The 22,115-nt window shown below is 32.9% G+C and overlaps 1 protein-coding gene across 1 annotated transcript; it reads right to left on the bottom strand.

The window, feature by feature from the left end:
• Positions 1-4,048: 4,048 nt before the first annotated feature.
• On the bottom strand, positions 4,049-11,657 carry LOC132565602 (uncharacterized). The gene is made up of 4 exons (XM_060230248.1): positions 11,621-11,657; positions 10,582-10,685; positions 5,145-5,274; positions 4,049-4,597 (listed from the first exon to the last, which is right to left on the bottom strand). The coding sequence occupies exons 2-4, from the start codon at positions 10,678-10,680 to the stop codon at positions 4,521-4,523; spliced, it is 306 nt and encodes a 101-aa protein (XP_060086231.1). The 5' UTR covers positions 10,681-10,685; positions 11,621-11,657; the 3' UTR covers positions 4,049-4,520.
• Positions 11,658-22,115: the final 10,458 nt, after the last annotated feature.

Here is a 22,115-nt window from a genome sequence, read left to right as displayed (position 1 = left end):
TTAAATCTGTGCATTTTCCCCTCTGACCTTCAGTAAACTCATACATGAAACTACTACCCATTGTGCTTCTGGAGCTAACAGTTATTGTATAAACATTTCCCTATATTTTCTAGTGACGCACTTCAATTGTTGCCAAAATTTGGAATATTACGCGTTTAAAATTTGCACAAAACTTTAAAATTTGTTTATGTCTTTGTTTCATTAATTGATTTTTAATACACAATGGCACTTCAAAGTTGTGAAAAGAAAACTGTAATGGCTAGTTATGAGTTATCTCCCCTCTGTCAATATTGATGTTGTCAGAAACTACAAAAGGATATCAGCTTGAAGCTATGTATTTTTAGCAGCAATAAAAATGCAACATTATACACAAATTCTAAATTTTTAGATAGCTTTATGTTTTCTTGACATTTTTCCAAACATGTAAAATTCTTAGATATTCCCCTGTTGACATCAAATCAAAAGAATGATTTCATTTCTATATTATTAAGTTATTATTATTCCTTTTATGTCCCCCAAGATTACATGAAAAAGAATAAATACAATTAAAACACAATCAACATTAAAAAAGAGTTGTTTAAATGTACATAGCAAATCATAATACTGTAATAAAGAAATTTTAAATATTTGATACAGAAATCTTAAATTTACAAGTCTGAAATATTTCAAATCTTCTTTCAACTTTTCACAGCTAAAAGTACCCACCAAGAAAGTATTTGCTAAGTCAAAGTCTGACAAATTTTTCAACCACGTCATGAAATTTATGCCCAAATTATTAAATAAGTGACACCTTAATTCATCTCAAATATCAATATTTTTCATAGCAGTGACAAATAATATATGTAATAGAATCATCGCACAACATACCGCAGTAGTGACACAATTCCTCATGGTTCAAAATGCAAGAGCTTACACATATTTTTAAAATACACTATATAAATATTGAGAATACTTTACTGCTAATTTCCGTGAGTGATGTGTTTTAAGCTTAAGATGGATGAACTCTGAAAAAATTATTGTCATAGAGAATGATATTACGTATGAATAAGGTAGAACCTGGATTAAGGGTCAATTATGCATATCAAGTAAGTTAGAACTACACATTTACAAAGGAGATAATTCTTATACAATAAAAATAGTAGATGAAAAAACCTAGTGCTTGCTGCTAAAGCAGTATCAATTTGAAAATTAAGGGAAAACTTTTTGATATCTACGATGTCAAATCCTAAAATCAACAATCACAATTCTTTAAGTTTTCTGAAAATTTAGTTATTTTGCCAATGCTGGTTAAACAAATATTGAACATTATGATTTAATGTTGATTATCAGGAGTGAATTAATTCATGTATTTGGTTTTTTTTTAAATAATAAATTCAAACTTTATTGGTAGTCTGTTTTGAATAAAGTAAACTTTTCTGGTAGTGTATTCTGAATAAAGTAAAACATTTGGAGCAACGTATTACGTGTATAGTGGATGAGAAATTCTATGAGAGGTTACAGCGGATGCGAGGCATTATAAGGATCATATCAAAACGGGCGTGAAGTATTAATATCGAAAGTCAAATTTTATGTTTGGTCGATAATGCTAATGAGAAGTGGAGATTATTGAAATAAGTCTATTACATAGCCAATGGGACATTTTACGGGAAGTCTTGTATAAGAGGAAGTGTAATTTTTGTAAGGTGTAGAAAATATTGAGAAGAAACTGTCAGGATGGGGCAAATAGTACAAGTAGTTTATGAGTGTATGGTATTAGGTCTCAACTTTACTAATCACTTATGGTATTAATAAAGTTTGCTAATGTGTATTTAGTTATATGAAAATTAGAACATAGTGTACTATAGACCACGTCAGTGTGTAAAACTCACAAATTCACGAAGTCCATGTATGTATTATTGTGAGCCATGGCACTTTTGAAATTAATTAAGATCTGGCACGGGAAAGTGATTCTGTAAGTCCTCTTCGCAATAATGTTTTCTTTCATTTCTGGGAGAGGGGTTCCGATATACACCCCATATAATAGTGAGAGAATTCTCGGACTCCTCATAATGTTTTTTGCTTTATAAATGGCTACTTCAATTACTTTTCATGTTATAAAATGAGTGTTGACAATGTTAAACATCTGATGAATGATCTGATAGTTAAATGCGACTACTGCCAACTAGAAAATGGTCTCCCCACAGCGAAGTAAAACTTGCCAATTCCGCCTAAACCACATTTCGCGTGAGAAAGAGAGAGAGAGAGAGAGAGAGAGAGAGAGAGAGAGAGAGAGAGAGAGAGAGAGAGGGGGGTACACTAAGTAATGATAGAGAAGATGACGTCATTATGACGTCACACAAAATTCTTGCGATATAATTGCTTCTATTCTATATACGCACAAAAATAAAACTAATATTTGTCAGTTTTCTCTAATAACTTTATCAAAAACTTAATTTTCCATTTCTCTTTGGTTTCCGTTGGGATCTCCCTAAAACATTCTTTCTATAAGTATTGCCTTTGTCTACGGTTGTTTTATTACCTGGGTCAAGTGTCTTTCAAGTGACCTGTTATTTTAACAACAAGTAAATGGAAAACGAAAGTAAAATCTATAATTTAAAGACATGTTTTCTTGTATGGGATCATTTTATGGAATTAAATGATTTAGACAACGCGTGATCTTTCTGGGCATGGAATGTTTTAAGATGTGTTACTAGTAAAGATGTATTTACGATAGTACACAGCTGGAATGGTAGTCATGTTTCCAGAAACGATATTGTATATTTTGTATATAGGCCGTGGTTCGGAAATCGTGCCATGTCACTGTCTCAATAAAAAACGATAAAATCCGTATGAAATATTATCATTATCAATATATTGTTAGGACTTATGCTTAACGATAAGAGGATGTTAAAAAATTATATTTTAATGCTACATGTAAGTTACTGTGATATTTACCTCTAAACTAAAGAGTTCCGGATTTTCAAAATGGTCATTTAGACTCGTTCAGTTGATAATATCAGATGACACAGATTATGTTCGTAAAATACAGAAATATAATGTGATGGAGTATTTAGTAGAATATGTAGCTTAAGCCTTGACTGGATGCGGTCGTTATTTCACTAATGTTTAAGGAATAACATATGTTGTTATCTATTTAATATGTAACCTCCAAACGATTTTATAAATGACATCGTCTCGCTGTGATAAATTGACGTTTGTCGTGCAGGAATTACAGTCATCCACTCTAATAAATTTATTTTGACATGCAAACGTAGATTACTTGTAACAAAATAGGGATGTTATCTGCGATAAAGACCAGAAAATGGATAACAAGGTTACTTAAAATGTAGGTCACCGAATTACCATTCCCGGCTGTCAAGTTTACTGCTCGACCATCTGGTAGAAGGGAAGTAACTCTAGGAGATCAGCATGCCGGAATACAGAACACCAACATTTATGTAGAATAAGAGACAGCTGATCCATGGAATATTAACGAGAAACGGTAATTAAGAGGCGACGCGATGCAAAATGATACAGGAGTGTCAATATGGCTAAAATACATCTCAATGAAAAGAAATAAAACCAGATTTTGATGTGACATATTTCTGTGACCATTCGAGTCGAAACAAACCATTATTTTTATAACGATTACATAGATTAATTTTTGTTCCTTTTTTTAAAAATTATTTTTGTTTTGTTTTCGGTAAAAAATTGACGTAAACCAATTTCTTGATCGATATGTCATTTTTCATAGGCTCGTCTCCTTCAAATTATACCGTGTTCCAGTGTATTTTAAAATACGTTTTGAGATCAAGAAAAAAGATAGAATGAATCAATTGCACACAACAATCAGAGCTGGAACGTCAAGTACTATGTCATATAAATCGTAATTTTAAATACTTAGATGTATAAACCATTCACAGTGATGATGGTTCGTTTTACTGGTACCATATTGGGTTGCTTGGCACGATTGTGGTAAAACCAACACAGAGAATCCCGACTTGTCAACAGCAAAATCACAATTCTAGTCTTTTTTCACAAATTTATTCAATAGAAACAAGATGTCCACCGTGTTTTTGTTTCTGTGGATTTTATTTGTATTCTTAATTACTTCTTATTCATTTGATTTTCTCAAGATGAATGATGAATATCCCAACCGAGTTTGTCATGATGCAAACCCAAACAGCCTAACTCTAGTACTGTTTCGTCTTGTCTTGTTTTCAGTTAGAAATACCGCTTTTCCTTAAAAGTCTCAAAGCAGCACAAATTATTAACCATATAAAACCCAACAGTTACTTCAGGTAAGCTAAATGAAAAGAAGAGTTCACTCATGTGATGGAAATGACAGTCTGCTAACAGCCATTCCTTATCAATTCAGCAAAAAAAATTTAGTCGAAAGTTCATAGTACATAAACGACATTTTTGTGTGAAATATTGATAATGTAGCACATTTTTTCCAAGTTTTAAATTAGTATGAACCACAGATCAACAAAAACGTTAGCTTAATTATAATGTTAGTAAGTCGAGACATCTTTATGACGTCATGATCTCCAGTGAGCACGTGCATGTCGCATCTGCCGGTAATTTCGCCTGTTTGACAGTGCATGCGAGTGTAAATCTGGAAGTAAACAACAAAATGACGTCATCAATACAACAAAATGACGTCATCAATAGTAAACTACTAGAATGTTTAAATCCTATTCTTTTGTACTAAAGTAGTATTTATATCCTAAGATATCCTGTCTAAACGCCGTCAAGTATTAATTCAAATAAAACTTCCCAGTCATCAAATATCCATCATACATCTCACAGTATATACTTGTACTTGTCAATCAACAGCATCGTTCTTTATATTATCTCTAAAAAAACATAATTCTGAAATCTATCATATATTAAACATCCGTAATTTTCCCTTCACTTTTAAAAGTCTAAAAGGAGTACAACCCGCATAGGATTATCCAGATTTGAGAAATCTTCAAAAGTGATTTCAAACTTATTTAAGTTATTTTCACATGGAACTTAAATATACCACATTGCAATGGACCATTTAATCAGACGTTCAGAAAACATTTTTCTGTAATGAAAAAAAAAACTCTCTGTGAGAATCTTTCAGGGAAAATATTTCAAAATTTAATCACAAAAATGGTCTAAATATTTCAACTTACCAGCAACAGTTCCAATAACGTCATTTTCGTCTGATCTGAGTATGCGCAGTATAAGGGGTATTTCCTCTTCCGGTTCCGTCAATTCCCCATCCCCCATGGATTCGACGCCTCGGCTATGTTGTCTGTTATCCTATATAGACGTAAATTAGTAATAAGGTTGATAAAACTGGTAGTATCTCTCACCAGAACTTTTAAGTCAGCTCGAGTTATCTACCCTTTCGCGTGCAGTTTTCAGCACAACTATTCTTCTATGATGTTGATGGGTAGCCGGTGCTTTCAGATATTTCAGAAAGTATTTTATAAAGATTCTGCGATAGTTATTGGTAATGTTTATCACAGAAAGGGATGAAAAGGTTCTGAATCGTTTGATTTCGGAACATTTTATTTTAGATTTTATGACAAAGAAGTAAACAAACAGAATTTGAAAAAAAAACAAATTTTATGAAAGATGACTGACATAAGATGAAAGCTTGCTGTAAAATCCCTTTTGTCTCTGTTTATTTTGTGTCTTCTTCTTGTACTTTATTAATGAATAAAATATAAGGAAACGAAACCGGAAGTGAAGCCATTTACATGCTCAAATGATCAACTCAATGTGATTAGCTCGATAAATATTTTACAGCCAAGTTATCTTAACTTAAAGGAACGTATCACTTGTTGAAAGAAACGTCCACAAGATAAATTTCATGTGAATCCAAACGAGTGATATCTTCCGTGCGTCATCGACAATAACGGGATTGTTATATAGAACAAAAAAACAAAAAAATACACGCGTGCTCTGTACAAACCAGCCTCGTATTTATGGAGATTTATAGAATGCTTGCGTATTTCTGGTGTATAATTTCTGTTTTGTTTTTACATTTTTTTTTCTCGAGACTTTTATTGTAATAGACATGATATCCATTACAACAAAGCTTAACGTTTTAAAGAGGATGTAGGATTTACACAAGAGAGCAATCGACAGTCTGGCATTTTAATATAAGATGTTGATGACAAGAGATGCCACTAAAGACACTCAAGAGAATAAATTTTGATTCGAGTTTATTTATAGATACAGTTGGCGACTAATGAACGGCTTTATCAGCTGTTCCATTCTCTCGAATCCGTAATAACAGAAATAAAAAACAAAAACAAAAAAACAGAAGGGGGAGGGGGAGGGGGGAGGGGGGAGGGGGGAGGGGTAGGTAGCATATCTGGGATCCGATTTCAATCGATGACATAAACTTCGGTTGCCAGATAATATTAAAAGAACGACAAGTATATGGACTGTAGTCTAAACCGTAAGCATTAGAGCCGACCTTCAGTGTAGCGGCAAACCGCAAAAGTGACAAGGATCTCTCGTGGAAAGTCTCATCACCTAGTATACCATTAAATATTAAAATCCAGATAGCCGTAGTAATGTTTAAGCTTAAAATGTTCGTGATAAATGATGTTATCATTAAACAATGGATCACGGACAGGAAAGTGTCTTTATCATTAGACAATGGATCACGGACAGGTAAGTGTCTTTATCATTAGACAATGGATTACGGAAAGGTGAGTGTCTTTATCATTAGACAATGGATCACGGACAGGTAAGTGTCTTTATCATTAAACAATGGATCACGGACAGGTAAGTGTCTTTATCATTAGACAATGGATCACGGACAGGTAAGTGTCTTTATCATTAGACAATGGATCACGGACAGGTAAGTGTCTTTATCATTAGACAATGGCTCACGGACAGGTAAGTGTCTTTATCATTAGACAATGGATCACGGACAGGTAAGTGCCTTTATCATTAGACAATGGATCACGGACAGGTAAGTGTCTTTATCATTAGACAATGGATCACGGACAGGTAAGTGTCTTTATCATTAGACAATGGATCACGGACAGGTAAGTGTCTTTATCATTAGACAATGGATTACGGAAAGGTGAGTGTCTTTATCATTAAACAATGGATCACGGAAAGGTGTCTTTATCATTAAACAATGGATTACGGAAAGGTGTCTTTATCATTAAACAATGGATTACGGAAAGGTGTCTTTATCATTAAACAATGGATCACGGAAAGGTGAGTGTCTTTATCATTAAACATTGGATCACGGACAGGTGTCTTTATCATTAGACAATGGATCACGGAAAGGTAAATGTCAAACTAGATGATAACTATGCCTAGGAGACGCTGAGGTAATTCATAATTGGCCGAAATGTATGGTTCAGTAACAACCAATTAATGAAGGTTTGTAAAAGTAGCTTCACGTTACAGAGCAACCAATAACAGGTGACAGGATATTGTCATCATTTTAACAATATTAGCATGCACAACATGTTTGTTCTCGATTTACAAATTTAACCCGCTTACCTGTCTCTGTGTTCACGATTACCATTATTTCGTAAATTTCAAACCTTTTAAAGAGATCTTAACCTTTAAGAATAAACTATTTTTAGAATCAGTATTTTTTATTTGTTTCATAAATCATTCATGCTCGCTCACACAGTTTAGTTTTAATATAAATTCACCGTCATAAAATGCCAAAGTATTGAAACCACGGAAATATTTTAGGTCATGTTCTAACGTCGTTTTATTTCCCTACAGTGAGAGAAATATCGTTTATGTCACATGATGTACCCATTACTGGAGGCGTTTATTCAATAAAGGAAATCAATTTACTAAGCGTATGACGGTAATAGACCAACTGATACTCCCAGAGCGGACGAAGATTGTTGCCTGATGCCCTGGTCAACACACTGTGCTACACTATGATTCTTGTTTTCCTTCTCTTCTTCTTTTTTAAAGGTATTTGATTTTTCGTAAATAAAATTCACTATTTCGTTTGAATGCACTCTAAATTTGTATTAAAATGTACTTTTCTTTTGTGTTTTTTTGTACAATCTTCAAGATACTATTAGTAAACACTTCCGGCGGATTTTTAACGCAGAGGTTTACCAAAACCTGTAGGCTACGTTTTACTTCATTTGAATAAATAACACATTTCAGAATATACACATGTACATACATTATTCTAAAATGATCAAACGTATGAAAATAACGAACATGAGGATAGTGCACCTCCAAATCGAAATTATGTAACGTCTTTCAGACACTTTGGGTTTTCCTCTGTCGCTTCCTAGGTTTCAAAATTGCTAGAGTCCTAGAAGGACGAAACGGGAGTATGATGCAGGGAAATTCGTTATTTGGTTCTACTCTATCTAAATTAAATATGAATTGAAAGGTACTATTCACCTGTGTGTGAGTCGTACAATCAAAATACGCATTAATACACATTATGTATTATTTGACGTCTCCACCTACAATTAATTAATCCGTTTAACCGAATTTGAATTCCAAACATCATTACCATAGTATTTTTGACGAGTCCTAGAAGGTCGAAAACACTGTATGATATAGTTCTATGTCAACATTTCATATTTCATTTTTCATACCACATGCTTTAAAATCATGTCTGATATAGATACTCTGTTTTACTTCATAAAACAAGTTTTATGAAACGAGCCTGTTTTGATTGGTTTGGGTTTTTTTTTTTTTTGCGAAGCTTAATTAGTAAAAATTAAAACTTGGAGACGAGTTCTAACAAAGCTCATATGAAACGACAACAAATTCAAGATACTTCTTACAACATAATTAGATTGTTTCGTATCCTTAAGAAGATGAATAATAAATATCACAACATACATAGTGAAAATGAATTTAGTGATGAAAGTGCTATTTACTACTAAATCTGCGTGAATGATAGACCGAGTTCTATAATTAGATCTTAACTTTTTGAATGATAGAAAAGGACAGATGTTTTGTTAAAGGTACAGACGGAGACCTGTATCACTATGTGATCTGTTTATATACCTGTTGTATAATTTTGTGCTATCAGAAGGAGAAAATTAACGAGAACAAATATCAATAAAAGAGTACTTGCTTTGGCAAAAAAACAAAAGACAAAGAGCGATATTTTCTGGCAACGAAATCTATATAGTGTTTCACTCAGCGATATGATTGATTCTATGTTAAATCTGACAGATAATGAACTTGAACGAGAGAATAATAATATTTAAAGAAAATAGTTATTCAACCTAAAATTGAAAGAGAGTGAAAATATGTACAACGTCAATAGTCAAAACCTGGCGTGTGAGTAAAAATCGCGATTTCACTTTTAAATCGATAAAACGAGGCGATAACAAGACGATCTGCTAAGAAATTTGAAAACACATAAAGTTGACATGACCATGAGCTCCGGAAGAGAAAGCAAACTTTCGGACGAACTTGCTTTTATTCCAATGGTATACGCCACTTTATTTTTGTTGTTAAAGTTGATGGATATTAAACGTCACCATCCTTAATCTTAGTGTCAGAATTTAATTGATTGATGTATTTCTGTCTATAACAAAATGAACTAACATAACGGTTGTTGTCGATGAAGTAAAAGACGTTTACTCTTCCGGCACACATGGTCCCATTTTTTCAACCATAAATCAAACAAAAGCGAGAACATTCATTATCAGATCAGAATGAAGAAATTTGAATATTAATTTTGCATTTAACATTTCTGTTTGTTCGGTGGCAGCTATCTGATTGTTTGTTTAACTCTTATCGCTTGTTCAGCAATCAGGGCCTGATTCTATTCTCCTCGTACTTTCTTTAGTCATTGTGTTTGAATTGTGATTCCGTAACATGTCGACATGTTTATTATTGTGACTTAGTATGTCCGTTTTGCCGACATTATCAAAATTTTGTGTAAAGGATATGTGTAGTTCCGTTACTTCTACACATGAAATTGTGTTGAATAAGACCAGAATGAAATATCTTTTATTTCTAGTACATTTATTGTGCTCAACAGGAGGCAGATCATTTAGATTATCGTTAGTGTTGTAGTTTTCCTGAGGAAAAAGAGACATTTTTGGAGTAAGTATATGTATATTATTGGTTACTGTAAAGTAATTAATTTTCATGGAGGATTTCTTGTGTTGACTTCGTGGGTATTCCTGATCCATGAATTCATATGTCCACGAGTTTTTAAGTTAATATGAACAGTTTTATTGACTTATCCACGAAGTCAAATGTCCACGACTTAATGATGTTTCGGAAAAAAAAAAAAAAAAACAAAAAACAAAAAACCAAACCAAAAAAAACAAAAAAAAACACACGAAAATTGATCCCCGCGAAATTATAATTCTACAGTAACATTCCCAAATTTCGGGACTTCCGGACCCTACGATTTACCATATGAGATGAATAGAATTCCCCGGTAAGAACCTGTTTGTGACAGGGTTTTTTTTATTGTAAATTATCAATCAACCGTTTCACGTATTTAGATGAAAATATCATACGATCCATATCTAATCTCCCAAATATCTCAAATTTGTTTGGCCAAATAAGGAATTTAGGAATAGCGAAGAACAAAATGTTAGTTATAACGCCATCTGGTGGCGATATACTTACTATGTTTGAGTTCACTCCTTTTTGGTCAATGTCAAATAGCCAAGCTGACGTCATATGTAAAATAACCGCAACGACTGTAGCTATGAACACTAGCCTCATCACTCCTGTAACAAAGATATTGATTGGTGCGTCATTTGTACCTAGTCACTTATATAAGCTAACCATTGATTGGTCAATTAATCAGACTAAAATATTTTCTCGTTAAGGAACATTATCACAACATTTATACAACAAAGCCACGCATTTGTCAATACGTCATTTGTGGACAATATCGTAATTTACTATATTTGTAAGCTACAGATAACTTAATGCCACTAATTCATGTATTCACACCACACCAGAAGTCATTATGCATATTAATCTAGTTTCCATATACGCGAAACTTTTTACTTTCATGAGTTTGTGTATGTCTGTATTAACTAATAGTACAGCAGTTTGTAGTACTACATGCATAATTAACAATTTATTAAGATACCCATATGTTACTATGGATGAACTTGCATTTCTTATCATATTGTATTTATCGATCTTACATAATGTATACATACTATACTACTCATTCTATCCACTTTCCTTACTTCATTTCCCTCTCCTAAACTGTTTTCACTTTCCCTTTCCCAAATTCGATCAGTCGCTGCCTGCTTGTTACTTCTAAGGAGACAGATTAACATAAGTTTATAACTTCTTTCTGAATCCTTTTTGTATAACATGTTTTGAATGAAATGTCACTGCCAAAATAAAATAAAGTTTAAAACAATCTAGTTTCGTTAAGTTGATTATAGTTATGTGTAGGAAACGGAAACGGACATACCAATATATAGTATATTTTTGTAACCAAAATTGGTCAGCCAAAAGTATTTTCTACTGTAATTTTATCAATTTAGTCGGATTTATCCTAATATAGCACCAAAACTACAACACAATTCAGACGCCGTTACTCTTAGGCTGCATAGCAGTAAGCCAAATCAAATATACGCTCACCTTTTTTTCAAAATGTCACTGTCGTTCATGAGCCGATAATTCATGCAAACATACTTACTTTAAACAACAGGCAAGTCAGTCGTGTGTCATGGCGGTTTCTCGTACAGAATTTTCATATATTGTGTCTTCTACAATTTTCATCGGTATGGATAGTAAAATAATTGAGTAGATACTTTTTAAAGAGCAGTAATTATAACTTGCATGCGAAAAGCGTGATTTTTTACCCTAAGTAAAGTCGTTATCTGCGTCATTTTATCGGGATGGGCACAAATACTTGTAAAAATCTCTCGCGCTGGAATCATATGAAATATCAAGTATCTTCATAGACTATGAAGATAACGAGATCTGTAATTAACAACCATCCTAAATGTGTGTAATTTTGTTTCATTATATAATTATCGTGATGGTTCAGATAAATTGTTATATAGGGCTAGCAATGACACGTGATTTTCACATCCGGGCGAGGGAACAGCTTGCGCGAAATCACAATTTCATGTCGAAGATTGCCAAATATGGACTGGCCTGCTTTTTACTAAATGAATATATCTTTAAAAAAAAGTAATTAGATAATTCTGACGAACGGTTAACAACATCCAAATGAAATAGATTTCTTGCTGTGACTCTCCCATAAATGCTTTTGTTTTATAAACGAAATAAATTTTGCCCAATTGTTATCACGTGCGTTGAAAACCTTTCAAACATTTAAAGATTTAAGTTAAAATTTGAAACAATGAATGTCGCTTTTTGCAATGAATTTCATTTTTGTCGCTATAAGTGAACGAATGTTTAATTTTGTCAGTGAATGTTGTTTCATCGTCAAATGTCATAATTTGTCAATATGTTTCTTAAATGGTTGTGAATTACGTCGGATGTCAATAAATGTTGAGTCTTAAATGAATGTTGAGTTTCAATCGATGTCTTGTTTATTTATTCAATGTTGAGTTTCTTAAATGAATGTTGAGTTTCTTAAATGAATGTTGAGTTTCAATTATGTCGTGTTTATTTATTCCATGTTGAGTTTCTTCAATGTTTATAAACGTCACATTTCTTTTACCAGTATCACGTCTAATTCACAGATAGATAAAACTCACCATTGTCAGATTATAACGATACAGGATACCAGGACATGCTAATAACATGAGGTGTAAATGCCGAGCACATATTTAGAATAATGTTTCCGATTCTGATATTTTCACGTATTTTGGAAGCTTCTGGTCAAAAGGATCAATGTTATACATTCAAATTAACTTTTATGCCGGAAAACATAGTAAAAAAAAATCACATTAGTCTTTATATTCTTCGGCTTTGGACATAACGAAAAAGATTATGTGGAAAATGTCTTTGCACGTTGGCGGAGTTCAAACTTGCCGATGTCCCCGTGGAGTTTCCTTCTTTGTGCTATCATACGGAAATAAAAAAGATACGATTTGCATTACATTGCTTATTACAACCCTAGAGAGATTCGCTCTAATTCCAGGGACTTTTCCCAAGGAAACTCTCTTCGTAGCAATATCTGTGTTATTTCCATACGAATGGCGTAACACTGTTCAGCCAATGGAAAGGCTTGTTTTAAAAGTGATTAATCTGTATGGTTAGAGATTGTGTGACGTTACCCTTCAAACTTAAAGAAATCACTAATGTCGTGATTTATCAATACGGAATATCTGAAACGATTAATGGATACCATTCCAAAATCTCATCATTATTTAATAAATATGTTGTGTTTGTATTTTTGAACCAGCTTTTTTCCGGCAATAATACAGAAGTTGTTAAACGGGCATTTTTCGTATTGTCAATAATATATATACATTGTCAATACCTTGGCCTGTATATATAAGTGGTACAAAAGTTAATTTTTCATTAAATGGTTAATCTATATATTTAGTTTATGTGTTTTTAATTGCAAAATGTTGTAAATAAATTGGGCACAAGATATTGCCAACTGAAAGACGAATGTTTCGGTATGTTGTGTCTTATGTATTTCATCAGTCAAATAATTTATTTACCAGGAAAATTGGTTGACAAAAATATTGCCCATGAACTCACAAATTTGTAGATTTGGCTGTATTTTGTCCCCGAATATACAGGAAGTTTACGAAATCATACATGTTTAACCTAAGTTATATATTGAGTATTACCAAAAATATCTTTTCGTCTCGTGTTGACATAGGACCGGAAACGATGCTTTCATATCACCTTATCGTCCGTGTTCACACCAAATTGACAAAAAGTTAGATTTTAGAGTATTTAAGTCAAAGAAAAAAAAATGTCATGAGAAAATGTTTGATGATAAGAAATATAACATTCCAATTGTTTACACAGTATTAATCAGCCGTCGTAACATGTGATGTGTTTGTTTTATGGACTCAGTAAATTTAAGCATTATTGAATTAGTGCATTAAAATAATTCTAAATTCAAATCCTCTTTAAAAGGATAAAAACAAAATCACGATGTCATTTTGCGCATTCCGTGGAACTGTAAAATTTGTCTCAATCTATCAAATTAAGGATATGCTTTAACTCGTTATAACGTATTCAGGAAATATACAAGCGCTATAGGTAATTACCCTTACCTTGTATATCTGTAAATGAGGAATTAAAATTCCAGGGTTTCCAGCAATGCTTAGTCTATCCAGATTCTCCTGTTAGATTCATAAGTTGTCTGACAACGGTCGAGGATGAAAGGAACGGTTTACTCGGTGTCACTCACTCTTATTGTCCCCAGTTGTCTCACCTGTACAAATTGCACCTGATACCGGTATAATAGGTATACAATAAAGTTCTACAATTCGTACTGCCTTTTATGCAGGAATCCAATGTAGGCGAGTCACACGAAGTCCCCTGTGTCGATGACACGGTTTTTCCATGGATTGGCTTCATGAAACATTTAGAATATAGACACAACACAATACTGCTAATGCCCTTTTTTATAAAAAATAAAATGTTTAATGACGAGAATCTTGTCTTTCAGATTTTTTTAATGGATTTCATATTTTGAACATATTGAATTGTCATCGACACAGAGAACTATATATATCTAGGTAGATTAAGCTTATCATGCATCATGTTTCTCTTCAATAAGGATATGAGCAAGACATTTAAGGCTATGACAAGAGCACCCATGGGAGATTACTCTCGTCACCAGTGAGCGTTCATAGGCGGATTGAAGGATGCAAATTGCAAAAGCGATTTGACTAGAGCATCCACGTGCACGAACAGATTGGCTGATGGCGAAAAGAACGTCCCTCGATACAAGTCATAAAGGCGAACAGTTCAGCTCGACACTCTCTCAATCAACACTTCAATAAAACAAAATTATACGCGGGCCATAAGAGGCCGGTATATATTCAGTATGCTAGAAATAGAAATAAACACATTAAGACATTTGCCATTTCTTGGCTTTTTTCTCTGTTTGCGCGTTTGTGTGGGTTTTTTTTTCGTGTCTTGAAATATACTTAAAAGTGACATGATTATTTAAACCTGCCATATTACACAATGAACCTTACAGATGACGAACGATGAAGGTCATGGTGAAGTATGTATATATAGAGAGAGATTGCCAAAGTGACCTTGATTTTTTGTCGTCCGTTTTTCAGTTTTTTGCGATATAAAGTCAGATGTTTGAAGGATGATAACATTGTGGAGGTTATGTTGTTGTACTTGAGAGAGTATTTTTAAAATGTATTCACTTGGATTAACAAGCATTGACAATGCGTGTGTCGTCGATAAAGCAGAAAATACTCACCCTTCCGAAACACCAGGTCTGTTTTCCTTTTACTCTTTATTCGGTCTCAATATATTCTTTTCCTTTGTTCATACTTTAAAGTCGTTTCATAGAATTTAAGATGTAGATAAATCGGCGTTTTTCTCTTCTTAATGGTCAACTTTGGGTAAAACTGTGTGAAAACATTATCTTTGTTAAAATTTTATACAAGTTCTATTATTCTCCGTTTAAGCATGGTTATATTTACATTTACTATTCATATATTTTGTTGTCTGTCTCACTTTCCTCCTGAAACGCATTCTCTTATTCCAATTGCGACTTTTTTTAAAGGATTCCCGGGTATGGTTTTCTTTGTTCACTTTTTGTCCTCGTTTAGTTCGAGTTCGATTTCGAATCCGGAAGTTGTTGGCATTTTCACTTTCTTTTCTACCCTTTCATATAAGATGAATATGAATAGTTTTAGAGCACCTTCTCGTCTAGATTTTAACATCGCTCCGATCTACAAAATTTACATCTGTAGCAATTAAATTAAAATCTAGGAAAACAGTTTTCGAACTACTTGTCCGTTTTACATATTTGTACTTAATAAAATTAAAGGCGCTACTTTTTCAATATTTTTTAATCAAACCTTGATATTTGTTATGTGTGTTTTTCCAGTACTTGAATGCTATTTGAAAAGGAATATAATTAAATGGTATTTAATGGAAAAGACTATTTTTAAAGAGAATGAGATAAATCAGGCCGTCAGATCAACAATGTATGATGGTCCCTCAATTAGCCTTTGTCTTTATAGAGACTAAAGTGATAAATATGTTGGCCATTGTTGAACAACTTGTAAACATATTAAGTACTTATTTATATAAGTAAAACCCTGGTGCCATTCCTCATTATGTCTGTACATGTAAAATTCAAACGAATAAAACCTAAAAGGCAGCTATGCCAATGTTTATCCTTTTATTTAATATGTATAAGTCTGGAACGAATAATCAATCATTCATGATGCGGTCATTTGTTTTAAATGCTTTAAACGCCTTTTTGTGTGAATACTTTCCAAACGGATGCATTAATGTCTATTACGAGGAATGGCGTTTTCTGTACCATAAATGACATTGATACTGAATTAACCGTACCTGTTATTTCCTGTATATCATATTTTGTCAAAATCACATAAAACATCGTAAGGTATACTTTACATTAAAACGACTAAAGTAATGTTTGACATAATTTCTGTAACTATACGTTACCTATGTTCCCGATGATTGAAGCCTATTGGTGTCGGAACTTTGGAGCCCTACTTTTGTACAATATTGCTTTGTGTCTTTTTTTATACATCCATCAAAAGTATATACCCGTTTACATTACACACGATCACATTACAGTATTCTATTCTTATTTTTGTCCAGTCCTTGATCAAGACGATAAACCATTTTACTTTGACTAGTCTCTGACCGAAATCTTGGAGTAACAAGTTCTTGGACTAGTTACCCAGTGAGATGTATTTTATCCGTGGTCAGCAGATAAGGCGGCATTTTGGTGTAAGTGCACCTACCAGTCTGGCTTTTGACATTTGTTTCCTCCTCGGTTTGAAAAATTTAGGCCTTTATTTACCACTAACTCACTAACCCCAGAGGGACGAAACAGTGATAACATGTAATGTTTGCCTCTACTGTGTCAACTGGTAATCTTTTGTGAAGTGCATCTCCCCACCTAGAGTTTGATATTCCTTTCGATAACTTCAGTCGCCTTCTAGGTTTCATCAGTCTTGGTCCCTAGCGTCACCGACGAGTCCTTCAGGAACAGAGCAATAGTAAGAAACACTTCAGTTGTTATTTGATCGAACTATGTCTAATTCTAAACTAGTGTTTAAAGGAGCTCTTTTTGTAAAGTCAAAAATTGAATTATGACTCTTGATATAAAACCGTTTTGTTTGTTAATGATTAATGTTTGTAATACAAAATATTCTCATCAATTATGTGCCTGACGTAATAAATACGCAAAAGTTATTTTTTGTTCGACTTTTCATGTCCTCACATTAGCCATGATCTGCAGCTGTTAGACAGAAAATTTGTATTATGTTATCGTTAAATATATTTTACTAACATCAAGCAATCATTAAATTCTATTTTCTAGTGCTTTTTCAGATTCTGTTTTATGACGAATAAACCACTGACTGTTACTTGACTGACAAATATTTATCTATAATGTAGATTTTAACTTCATTTCAAAAATCATTTTATAGTGCTTCTATATTGTCAATAAAAGAATACCTTTCTAAACTTAACCTGAAAATAAATGTAATTTTCAGAATTCAAAAAAATGGAAAAGTGAGGAACATATATATAAAGTGTTAGGATATACAATCGTTAAGTGGTCTCTCAGACCAATTAGCAAAAACTCCTGTTGTTTACTGACGCACAAATATCAACATATACTGATAAGACTTTCCTTCAGCTTGTCTTGACGTTTGACTTTTTAATTCTCGTAAACAAAGGAAGTGTGTATTCCCACGCATCATAGAATCGTTGCTAGTTTTAGTATGTAATAAACAATTTGGCTTATTTATTTTCATTTTACATTTACCTCTATGAACCAGATGTAAACAATAACTACTTATATGCGGTAACACTGAATTTATTTTAGGAATTTCCGTGTAAATCGTCTGTTCATAGTTTGAATTCAGGTTTTTATCGTTCTATCTGTTGTCATCGCCAATATGGAGCGAAAATATTCATCTTGTTATATTAGGTTTAGATTATCGCTTAATAGAGCCTGACATTCAATTCGTTACACGAAGGAGTGTTCTATTGGTGCAAGTTTGATACAACTGAACGAAGAGTATAAGGGGATTGTCCTGATCTTTTAGAGATATCGAAGAGCGGGACACTGTAGGCGTAGCTATGAACAGACAATCACTTATCAAAATAGCAGAAGGAAAGGAAAACAAGCTAGTTAAAAATCATAATTCTGTTAAGACGTTTTTGTACCATATCGATAAAATGTAACTTCTTAAAACGAATTCAACGACCCCCTTCCTTTCCTTATGTATGTGTATTGTTAGGTTTAGTAGCTCTGATTATTCAAGTAAAGAATTGACGATCTGAATAAAATAAATTTAACACTGAAGTCTTTTACAGAATAGTATGGAATTGAAATGAAATTCATCAAGCTGTTTAAAAAGCGTGTCGATTTCAACTTCCTTATTGTTATTTCCGATTTCCTGAAAGCAACATACCTTAATCCCCAGCCTGTGATGTTTACATTTAGCAATTGATTCGGTATTCAAATGCTTATTTAAAGAGTTGAGGAAGATTAAGACGAAGTTTAATGGTCGTTATAATGCTTTCATTGGGAACTATTCCCTTTTCCTTGCACGATATAACGTTGGACTTGTTTGATGCTCGTTAGTTTGCCTGGTGGTTCCGTTGTTTTCACTTACTCGGGTTGACCAAGAAGCAGAAAATACTGACTTTTGCGTATTTTTTTTGTAATTTTTCAGGGCAAATTTTTCATTTCCTCATAGTTTGCCCTAGTTACGCCGAATTTAAGTTTGAATTTAGATTATTTGACATGTTCATACTTTTTTCGATGTTTAAATGTAGTTATGTGTTTCGTAGTACATTTTTAGAAATACACAAATCCTGCTTAATCTACTGGTACCGTTATCATATTGTATATGTATGTCAATTTTAATGCTAAACACGTAAAGAGCTATTCAAAAAGTAGAATGACTTAATTGTTGTCACAGCTCGGTCATTACTAATATCCTCAATCAAAACTTGCTATACAGTTACAGCTGCAGTATTTCGTAATTAAACACTTCAATATCATATATTTTCGTGGAGCTAAGTATTCGTGGTTTATACAAAAACGCTGTTTCGTGTTGTCTTAATTCCGTGGTCACGTGATATCGTATCTAAATGTAGCTCAATAAATCTACTAACATCTATTTCAAAAATTCTTTAATACAATTCGATAAACAAGAATATTCACGAAATAAAAGAATAATAATAATGTTATAGTACACAAAGCTAAAATAAAACATACACGAAATTTAGGTAATATGCAGTATGTATTTCCCGTCAACCATTACTTTCATCAGTGATCATGACACACAAAGTACTTTGCAATTGTACTGCCATACCAATCATAGAAATGGCAATCGCTGCAACCTGATATGATGACACACTGATATTTTACAAACAATGAGGAGAGCATGTATCTGATTTGTTCGTGTATTACAAATCTATATATATGATGAACACGATAACTCCTGTCTTAATAAGATATAATTACATATTTAAATGCCCCATGTCTTTTAAGTGTGCATGTAAATACATCGTATATGCAGATTTAACTAAACTAAAGAATATTTGCAAAAATAATCCTTTATAAAAATGAATCCATTTGATATGAAGTTGACAAGTCTTCCAAAATTATATCTAATCTATAGAACGCGTGGACAGCATCCTTCCGGCTTCATCTGAGCCTGTTCTTTATCCCTTAACGTTTCATTTCGCGATCTCCTGTTTTGATTTAGAGTTATTCTGATCTCGGACTCCTTTCATGGCGAGGCTTTTTGTCCTACAATAGACAATAAAACGCTTTTACAACACAATTTCCTGTTTGTTTATACCTATGATTTCTTATGGTTGTATATCAGATAGGCAATGTAATGTCAATGTAAAGACAGAAAAGGTTATATATATGTGAGCTAACGTTGTGTAGATACAAGAAATGGTTGTATATTTGTGAGCTAATGTTGTGTAGATACAAGAAATGGTTGTATATTTGTGAGCTAATGTTGTATCGATACAAGAAATGGTTGTATATATGCGAGCTTATGTTGTGTCGATACAAGAAATGGTTGTATATTTGTGAGCTAATGTTGTATCGATACAAGAAATGGTTGTATATATGTGAGCTTATGTTGTGTAGATACAAGAAATGGTTGTATATCAGAGCTAATGTTGTGTAGATACAAGATATGGTTGTATATCAGAGAGGTAACGTTGTGTAGATACAAGAAATAGATGTATATCAGAGAGATAATGTTGTGTAGATACAAGAAATAGATGTATATCAGAGAGCTAACGTTGTGTAGATACAAGAAATGGTTGTATATCAGAGCTAATGTTGTGTAGATACAAGAAATGGTTATATATCAGAGAGGTAACGTTGTGTAGATACAAGAAATAGATGTATATCAGAGAGCTAACGTTGTGTAGATACAAGAAATGGTTGTATATCAGAGAGCTAACGTTGTGTCGATACAAGAAATGGTTATATATCAGAGAGCTAACGTTGTGTAGATACAAGAAATAGTTGTATATCAGAGCTAATGTTGTGTCGATACAAGAAATGGTTGTATATAAGAGAGCTAACGTTGTGTTGATACAAGAAATAGTTGTATATCAGAGCTAATGTTGTGTAGATACAAGATATGGTTGTATATCAGAGCTAATGTTGTGTCGATACAAGAAATGGTTGTATATCAGAGCTAACGTTGTGTAGATACAAGAAATGGTTGTATATATGTGAGCTAATGTTGTATCGATACAAGAAGTGGTTGTATATATGTGAGCTAATGTTGTATCGATACAAGAAATGGTTGTATATATCAGAGCTAATGTTGTGTAGATACAAGAAATGGTTGTATATCAGAGAGCGAATGTTGTGTAGATACAAGATATGGTTGTATATGAGAAAGCAAATGTTGTGTAGATACAAGAAATGGTTGTATATCAGAGAGGTAACATTGTGTAGATACAAGATATGGCTATATATCAGAGCTAACATTGTGAAGATACAAGAAATGGTTGTATATGAGAGAGCAAATGTTGTGTAGATACAAGAAATGGTTGTATATATGAGAGCTAACGTTGTGTAGATAAAAAAATAGTTTATATCAGAGAACTAATGTTTTGTCGAGAAATGACGCTTGAGGAAGTAGCCTTCGTTATTTGTCGAACTATATTCACAAGACAAAGTGGAAATAATTTATTGAAATGCACATAGTATTGTGTGCCTCAAATTTCGAAGACATTTAATTTCATATTGCTACTCACACGATTTAAAAAATCAACATAATATATTTAAAGTATTTATCGATACGTGAACATATAATTCATTAGAACACCAAAAGAAAAAAAAAGCAACCAAATAAACAAAAAATGCCTCCCTCTCTACACGCGCGCCGAAAACTGATGATTTAACAAAGTGATTTAGTAGAAAAATTAACAAAAGTGTTTATAGATGATTAAAATTGCACAAAGAAACAGTTGTCTGAAAGTCGTTATTGAATAGTCAGTAAGGTAAAAATCAATATCAAACAATATATATATATATGTATATGTATGATTGTTTCCCAAAACTCCTCAGTGATTCGTTGGGCCGAACGCTAAATATAACCAAATCGTGTTAATGAATAATCCAGAGTGGATAGCACATAGTAAACTAGGACATAACGTACATTTCTCAACATGTCATAGACCACGTCAAAGTCCCTCTCCAAATAACGGTGTTTTTTCTTCAATTTAGATTTTATTTTGTTCTTAAAAAATGTTTTTAGTAGGAAAAACTCAAATTAAGAAATTTCTGCAAAGTAGACATCTTCTTGAGACCACCTTACCAAGACAGATATCACACCTATTGGAGGTTTCAATTGTCATTTGATCTTTATTAATTTGCTGATGAATCTTACAAATCCCATAGGACATCGTGTCAGATTGTTTCAGAAAAGTACCATCCCTGTATGATTGCGGCAATATCCAATACCAATTCCTATGTCTGCACGCTTATGATATGGGAAGGTCTTGTTTTGTTTTTGATT

This window comes from Ylistrum balloti, unplaced genomic scaffold, assembly GCF_031769215.1.
Source record: "Ylistrum balloti isolate Yb309-2 unplaced genomic scaffold, AGI_CSIRO_Ybal_v1 Utg369726, whole genome shotgun sequence".
Classification (NCBI taxonomy): domain Eukaryota; kingdom Metazoa; phylum Mollusca; class Bivalvia; order Pectinida; family Pectinidae; genus Ylistrum; species Ylistrum balloti.
Note: the sequence above shows the minus strand (reverse complement) of the source record. Positions and strands in the feature narration are given on the sequence as shown.